Raw genomic sequence first — 8,693 nt, forward strand, 5'->3', positions numbered from 1 at the left:
TAGCAATGTCGAACTCGAATTTAGTCACAGGGGCAAATGTCAATCAAGATTGCAACTCACATATCACAAACTAGACATTTTTATCACAACCACTAATCCCTTAATCTAGGATTAACAAAGTGATTCCAATCAAAATCTATCAATTTAGACAAATCCATACCTAAATTAAACAAATTCCCAAAAGATCAAAATTAGGATTTCAAATTCAAACATAACCTCCTACCAAAATTGGTCCTCCGCCATCTGTCTCTTCCTCCTCCTCACCCTTCTTCTTCTCTCCGATCTCTAATCCCGCCAATCCATCCACACAATCCCTCTCCCCACCACCTCTCACGTCCTCACCTCCCACGATCACCTTATCCCCTTTCTCCTTCTCGCCGCCGACCATCACTTCATCTCCGCCGACCTCCACCGACCCGCCCTTGTCTCCGCCGCACGATCCCGCCGACCGAGTCTCCGGCTCGGCTCCGACCAGCTCGCCGGTGTGATCCCTCATGTCCGGCCAGGTGTCATTGACGCAATCTTCGAACGATTCTTCGTCTTCGTCGGAGGTAAAGATCGAGGTGGCGGGCGACTTGACGGCCGTTGCTGCTTTGAGGAAGGCTTCCTTGATGGAGTCTAACGGGAGGGCGCAGTCTTCGAGGCCGGCGTCTTCGAGACGCGGAGGGAGGATGTGGTGCAGTATCCCAGCTGCTTTATTCTCGGTGGCCTTCATCGTTGAAATCAGAGAGGAAGAAAAGCATCGAGGAAGAAGAGGAAGTGCAACGCCAGCGATCGATTTAGAAACTATTGGGTCTGTTTGGTTGCTTGAGTAAGCAATTGCGGCTTCCTTTTAGCTCTGATATATTATCCGCTGTACACGTGTCATGGGTCAAAGGAGTAACCATACGTGTCAATAGCTCAACAATGTAGAGTCTAGAAGGTTAAATAAGAGAAATAAATAAAGAGGAGTGTTTGCTAAACATAGTAAGTTTACAATTTGTTCCCTTAAGATTAGGTCTGACAATTTCTTATACGGCTTGTTAATACAACACGTAAGTGACACGAAAATAATGGGTTTCAGATCAACACGATAACTAATCGGGACGTTATCGGGTCACACAATAAGAACCTATTAACAATGGGTCCTTAACAGGTTTACATGAGGGTGACACACGAGTGACCCGTTTCGACATGTTAAGAAAAACGTTATTTTCATGATTCTAATTTTTTAAACTACTAAAAAAACTTGTTATAAAATACAATAGCATAATGCATATGTCTATATTGTATATTAAATATGTTGTGGTTTATTTTATCTAACAATGTTAAAGAGGGGCCGGCGATAAGGAGAAGAGAGTGAGAAAGATGTGTTTGTAGAATTGTAGGGGAATGTGTGTTGTTATCCCTCCTACATTGTGCCTTTATTTATAGTAGTAAAAGGAGAGAAGATATTCCTTCTTCCCCAAGGAATACAAGATACAATAGGAAATGATAATTAGAATCAAATCTAATTTAGTATTTACACAATCACACTTAAACTATGAATATTTACAACACTCACCCTTGAGTGTGTAAATACTCAAGATAGATTTAACATCATGCAGAAGTTGAGGAAGTCGACTTGTCGGCACTGATTCTAAGGAACAACGCTTATTCTCAATAAGGTAGGAACTTGCCTAAGTAGTATGTCTCACTAAAAAACCCTAAGGCTATGGCAAAAACCACAGGAGGGACAAAATCCATAGTTTAAGGAACAATGTGTGAGAAATGCAAAGTCAAAAGAAACATCCACGGGATGTGATGAGGGATATGACTAGCCTAAGGTGGGTGCCTCCTTAAAACCTAGTTAGGTAGTTAAAACCTAGTGGGAAAAATGCTCATAATCGTAGGGAAAAAGAGTACATTAAGATCAAGTAAGTATCTACAGGATACTCCCCCTGAGTTTGACATAATTCCAAAGAGAAATAGCAAAGTTACAACTTAGAAAGTTTACGCATACCAATTCCATGAACAAGCTTCTGAAATGTCGTCTTCGGTAATGATTTGGTGAAGAGGTCGGCCAAATTGCCTTGTGAACGGATTTGCATGACTTCAATCTTCTGATGCTCTTGTTGTTGATGTGAAAAGAAAAACTTTGGCGCAATGTGCTTGGTGTTGTCTCTTTTGATATAACCCTTCTTAAGCTGTTCGATGCATGTTGCGTTGTCTTCAAAGATCGTTGTCGGGACATCAACGACATGATAAAGATCGCAGGAGCTTCGAATATGACCCATTACAACTCTCAACCAAAAGTATTCCCGAGTTGTTTTATGTAAGGCGAGAATTTTAGCATGGTTAGACGAAATGGCAACTAAGGTAAAGACCTCCAAGAGATTGCGGTGCCTCAAACGGTAAAGACATAACCCGTTTGAGAACGCCGCTTGTGCGGATTAGACAAGTATCCTGCGTTGGCATAACCAACAAGGCGAGAATTAACTTAAAGAGCATAGGGTACGGCATCACTTGAGGATCCGTAGGGATAGAACAAGCCCAAATCCGTAGTACCATTAAGGTAACAGAAGATGTATTTCACGCCAGTCTAGTGTCTGCGTGTTGGTGCATTACTGTATCTTGCCAAAAGATTAACAGCGAAAGAGATGTTGGGTCTAGTGCATTAAGCTAAGTACAATAAAGCGCCTATCGCACTTAAATAAGGAACTTCAGGCTCCAAAATCCCTTCATAATCCTTCTTCGGATGGAAGGGATCTTATTTTGCATCTAGTGATCGAACAACCATAAGAGTACTCGAAGGTTTCGCTTTATTCTCATTAAAACGGCGTAACACCTTTTGGGCGTAGTTCGATTAATGTACTAGGATTCCATTCGAACAATGCTCTATCTCAAGATCGAGATAGTATCGAGTCTTACCTAGATCTTTCATCTCAAATTCCGACTTCAGGTGTGCGGTAGTTCTTGCAAGCTCTTTAGGAGTTCTGATGAGGTTCATGTCATCGACATATATTGCAACAATCATAAATCTGGAATGTGACTTCTTAATGAACACAATAGGGCATAGTTCGTTGTTCACATATCCCTGATTAGTCCAATACTCACTCAGACGGTTATACCACATTATTCCGGATTGTTTCAAACCGTAGAGTGAACGCCTCAGCCGAATTGAGAGCGTGTTCTAGGGTTTGGAAATATTTGAACCAGTCAATGTAAGTCCTTCAGGAACTTTCATATAGATTTTTGTATCAAGATCCTCATAGAGATACGCGGTTAATACATCCATCAACTGCATATCCAGTTTTTCAGAAACTACCAAACTAATAAGGTAGCGAAAAGTAATCATATCCATAAAAGGTGAATAAGTTTCGTCATAATCAATCCCGGGGCGTTATGAGAAGCCTTGTGCAACAAGAGGAGCTTTGTAACTCACAATTTCGTTCTTCTCATTACGCTTCTAAACAAAAACCCACTTATAGCCAACGAGCTTCAAATGTGGAGGAGTAGGAGTTACAGGTCTAAACACTTTACGTTTCGCAAGCGCATCGAGTTCGACTTGGATTGCTTATTTCCAGTTTGACCAATCAATTCTACGTCAACATTCATCAACGGAACGCGGTTCAATGTCATCACTCAACATGAACTCAGTAGCTACTGCATATGCTAATGCATCATTGACAATCATCTCATTTCTACGCCACACATCATCTAAGCTAGCATAATAGACCGAAATCTCTCGATTCTCGAGAGGATCATTCGTCTCTTCAAGGACATTCCATAATCTAGAATTTCCTTATGAGTTGCGTAGAATGAGTAAGTGATAGTCGGATTCACGGTAGGTTATTCAAGACCTTGTGCTGTGGGTTTCCTTTTCCGGGGGCGTGAATCCTTTGAACTAAGGGGTCTGCCACGTTTTTGTGTAGAGGCAGATGATTGGCTAGCCGCTAATGTACGTGAATCACTAAGATTGGTGTCCCGGGCTTTCAGGAAGGTAGTCCGTCGTACATTTGGTGCATCTATCTTTATAGGCGTATTCGCAGCTGGAATGTGTGATCTTGTCATGCGGGCTAGATCGGTGAAAACATCTGGCATGCTCTGAGTTATGCTCTGAAGATCTAATATGCGCTGCACTTCAGTTTCAAACTGAGCGATACAGGGATCTAAATGAGACAAAGTGGGAGTCGTCCATGATAATTCGCGTCGTTCTTATCTCCCCCTAATGACGGGAATATTGTCTCATAGAAGTGACAATCCGAGAAACGAGCGATAAACAGATCGCCTGTCAAAGGTTCTAAGTAACGAATAATCGAAGGAGAATCATATTCGACATAGATTCCCATCATTCACTGAGGCCCCATTTTTGTACGTGCGGGCGGCGAGATCGGCACATATACCGCATAACCAAATACGTGCAGATGTGATATGTCAGGTTCGTATCTGGTAACTATCTGAAGGGCACTAAATGGTTGTGTCGTAACAGGCCTCAAGCGGACCAACTTTGTTGTGTGCAATATTGCATGGCCCCAAGCAGCGATCGGGAGCTTGGTACGTATGACCAACGATCGAGTAATCATTCGTAAGCGCTCAATAAAAGCCTCTGCCAGGCTATTCTGGGTGTGAACATAAGGCACAAAATGTTCAACTTCAACCCCAATCGACATGCAATAGTCATCAAAAGTGTTAGATGCGAATTCTCCAACATTATCCAATTGAATAGATTTGATCGAATAATCAAGGTGGTGAGCCCTGAGCTTGATAATCTGAGCCAACAGTTTGGAGAATGCAGTGTTCCTTGTGGACAACAAACACACGTGTGACCAATATGTGGAAGCGTCAACCACAACCATAAAGTATCTAAATGGTCCGCAGGGAAGGTGAATCGATCCACAAATGTCCCCTTGAATTTGTCGTAGAAAAATGGGAGGATTCAAATGAATCTTGTTATAAGAAGGCTTAGTAATAAGCTTTCCCATGGAACATGTTTGACATGCGATTCCTTCGATCAAACCTAAACTTCGGGTTAGTGGATGCCTGTGTGAAGATTTGAGGATACGGCGCATTACTATTCAACTAGGATGTCCCAAACGATCATGCCAAAGTGTAATTTCATGCATAGTCCCAATAGTAGGGCCGGCCACAAAGTGGCATTCTATGGGGCGTATAGTCGTAGTATACAGACCACTCAGGATACTCTTCATCTTCTCTAGAATACGCTTCTGGCCATATTCGTAGAAAGTCATACATATAAATTCAACTCCGTTTTCTATGTCGGTTTCAGTGTGGTAATTGTTATCTCTAATGTCCTTGAAACTCAACAATGTTATTCAGGAATGTGGATAATAGAGTGCCTCAGAAATGGTCAAGATTGTACTATTGGACAACATTATACGCGCCTTACCGTATCCTTCTATCAGGTTGGATGGGCCTAAGAGTGTTGTCAGAGGTGCATTCTTAGGTATGAAGTTAGTGAAATAGATGCGTTTACACAAAATGGTGTGCGTAGTTGCACTATCTGCCAGACAACTAACTTTCCCACTAGTCATACCTAGAATGAAAAATTAATTTTGAATCGATCATATGCATAATAGTTTTGAAAAACAAATATCAATTCAAAATAATTTCATTTATTCAAGGATAGTATTTAATTAAAGTTTAATATCCGAAAAACAAACCACCAACAAATAATCCAAGCATAAAGGAAAAATTGTTCAAAAATCAACAAAAAACAAGGGGGGGTTCGGCCACTAGGTGGAATTCGGCCCCAATTGTCTTATTTCGACTAAAAATAAGTCTATGTCTAAGATTCTAATCTTCCATAGGGTTGATATCCTCCTGAAAGTCAGAAACCTCTATCTTTGTAATCTCTGATTCGTCCAAAGTTTGATTCAAACTTCTTAGGATAAGAATGATAATCATCTACAACCTTCTTGGGAGCTCAGCAAACTTGGGACCAATGGTCCTTTGAACCACAGTGATAACACATATCCGCATCCATGGTTTCAGGTGCTTTGCCCTTATTCTTGAAGTTTAGGGCCTTGGGAGCGAGGTTTAGGCGCTTGTGGGCTTTGTTTCCTCCATTAGATAGGCCTTGACTTAGTTGACCTAGGTGGAATGGCTTCTGGCCGCCCCTACCATGCCTCTTTTGGCGTTTTGGGCATTGGTTGGTGCTATAATGTGTTTCAAGCACAATTGTCACCCCAGTAGGTCGAGCTTGATGATTCTTCATCAACAGCTGGTTATGCTTTTTCACAGACTTAAAGTCTTGGAAGCACAAGTGCTGCCAGTCGTGTCTTACTTCAGGCAAGAACATGTCATTCTGGTAATCAAAACGATTAGCCAAAGCGACCCATAGTGCACGTGGATCCTCCTCAGCAAGATACTCAGTTTGCAGAGTGTTATGAATATGTCTTCGGATGAAGATCATAGCGGTGGTTTTTTCAGCTTCACCAACAGGATTGTTCATCTATTCTTCAATAGCAGGACACAAGTTCTTTGCAGTGAGGTGGAGCTTCACATCTTGGACCCACTTGAGGTAGTTCCTTTTAGAAACCTCCAAAGCGATGAAGTCGAGTTTGTTCAAATTCGACATGTTCCTATCACAAAATAGATGGATAAGATGTGGTTAGTGTAATGGAGAAAAATCAATCCATTCACATAGGAGTAGAATATACAGGTTCTAATAGACATTTTATTGGTTTAATGTTTCATGAAAAAACTTCTGGTTTTCATGTTGATGTTTTTAAATGAAAACTTCAGGTTTCCAAACAAGGCATGTATATAAGAAACTTCAAGTTTCAAAATAATTATGAACTTCAGGTTCATATATTCCTGCAGGCAAACACAAATATATACACAGAAAAATGCAACTTGAATATGCAAAAATAGGATTTTAATTTTAATTATTTGGACTTCAGACCAAATTAAAATGTGGGTGAAAAAATATCAAACCCATTGCGCCTAAAATAATTAGGCAAATAAAACTCAGGGCCCAAAAGAAAAACTAAGCCTACGGGTGGCTTAAGAAAATTGGTCCGTGCTTCCTAGGCCTAAAAAATTGGGCTAGGGGTATCGAGTGTAGGTTGTAGGCCTACGGGGACAAATAGGAGCAAGGGAATGGGTTGCTGCAGGCAGACCCATACCCAAAAACAAAAAAACAAAAACATTCATACGAGCCACTTCAGATAGCCCAAGAAAAAATTGTTTGTTTTTTTTTTCTTTCATGGGCTGGGTCAAACAGAAAACGGAATGGTTTGTTGGATCTGGGCCAGGACTACACACAGCAGCAGCAAGCCCAACGGGGGCTGATGTGGGTTGAAGGGTCGAGACCCAATTGGGCTCGGGTTGAGAAGGTTTGAGACACCCCTGGGTGTCGGAACGCGACTGGGAGGACGCCAATGTCACTTCAGGCGACTGTCCTGAGGGGTTCATGGCACGGCGAGGCACGGAGGTTCAATTGGGAAGCCAAATCTTGGATGGAAACCTAGGTTTCGATGTCCGGGAGGTCCGAGACCGATTAAGATTCGAGGAATCCGTTGACGAGCTTTTTCGATGTTCATCGGATTTCTGAGAAAAAAAAAAGGAGTTTTAACAAAACATTCATAGTACTGTTCACTTTTAAGAAAAACCGCATTTATACCTTTCCCTGGTACTATTCACTATACCTTTAAAAAGGGCTTTTATTAAAAGTGAAGTTTTTTTTGGACTTTTCTTTAGCTTTCCTAAAAAAAAACCCATCGTTTCCGACGATGGTGAGGTCCTAATCACAATTACAAGTGTGAGTTCCGAGGAACAATGATGGTGAAGCCGTGGTCGACTACGGGCGACGCTGTGGGTTAAGGTTTGATGCAAAAAGCATCTTCTCAAATGGAGCAAGGTTTTGCTCTAGTGCTTCGCAGCTTATGTGGGCTCGTGTAAGCCCAGTGTTGTTGGGGTCACGGGTTCGAAGAACCTTAGGTTCTTTTTTTTTTCAATTCATATATAATTCAATTTGATGTATATGCAATTCATAACCAATATCAAATTCAAATAATTCAACAATTATGATTATGATGCATATACAATTTATGTAGAATCTAAAATTCGTAAAACGTAAAGTTGGGTCATGCATCAAGGTGAATGTTCATGCTATCAGGGCTGCAAAAATATCAAGATAAAAACCGTTGTTTTGAAAGAACCTGATTGCTTGATGATATGGATGAACCGGTTTGATGCAGAATAATTCTCTAACGTCAGATTCCTAAGCACAGCGGTAGGAGCGTGCTGATAACGTGTTGTGGTTTATTTTATCTAACAATGTTAAAGAAGGCCGGTGGCAAGGAGAAGAGAGTAAGAGAGATGTGTTTGTAGAATTGTAGGGGAATGTGTGTTGTTATCCCTCCTACATTGTGCCTTTATTTAAAGTAGTAAAAGGAGAAAATATATTCCTTCTTCCCCAAGGAATACAAGATACAATAGGAAAAGGATAACTAGAATCAAATCTAATCTAGGATTTACACAATCACACTTAAACTATGAATGTTTACAACAAAATATGTATTATTGTATTATTATTCTATATAAATTTAAAATTATTGTAGGCCTATTTGATTGAACTATTCTAATGGAATAAAGAGGGGGAGGCTGGCGGCAATAAGAAAGAAAAGAGAGATATTTAATTGTGAGGTATGTGTTGTATCACCCCATTGTGCCTTTATTTATAGTAGTAGGATAGGTTAACTCCTTAC

At 40.8% G+C, this 8,693-nt stretch overlaps 2 protein-coding genes across 2 annotated transcripts; both read right to left on the reverse strand.

The window, feature by feature from the left end:
* Positions 1–205: 205 nt before the first annotated feature.
* Positions 206–715, reverse strand: LOC103405463 (uncharacterized). The gene has a single exon (XM_008344467.4). The coding sequence runs from the start codon at positions 713–715 to the stop codon at positions 206–208; it is 510 nt and encodes a 169-aa protein (XP_008342689.1).
* Positions 716–5,905: 5,190 nt separating this feature from the next.
* LOC139193421 (uncharacterized) lies at positions 5,906–6,433 on the reverse strand. Its single transcript, XM_070816432.1, has one exon. It carries the CDS (start codon positions 6,431–6,433, stop codon positions 5,906–5,908), a length of 528 nt encoding a protein of 175 aa, XP_070672533.1.
* Between the last annotated feature and the right edge of the window lie 2,260 nt (positions 6,434–8,693).

This window comes from Malus domestica, chromosome 17 (assembly GCF_042453785.1).
Source record: "Malus domestica chromosome 17, GDT2T_hap1".
In the NCBI taxonomy this organism is placed as follows: domain Eukaryota; kingdom Viridiplantae; phylum Streptophyta; class Magnoliopsida; order Rosales; family Rosaceae; genus Malus; species Malus domestica.

Coding starts and splice junctions, on each gene's coding strand:
- LOC103405463 (XM_008344467.4), bottom strand. CDS start 715: ATGAAGGCCACCGAGAATAAAGCAGCTGGGATACTGCACCACATCCTC.
- LOC139193421 (XM_070816432.1), bottom strand. CDS start 6,433: ATGAACAATCCTGTTGGTGAAGCTGAAAAAACCACCGCTATGATCTTC.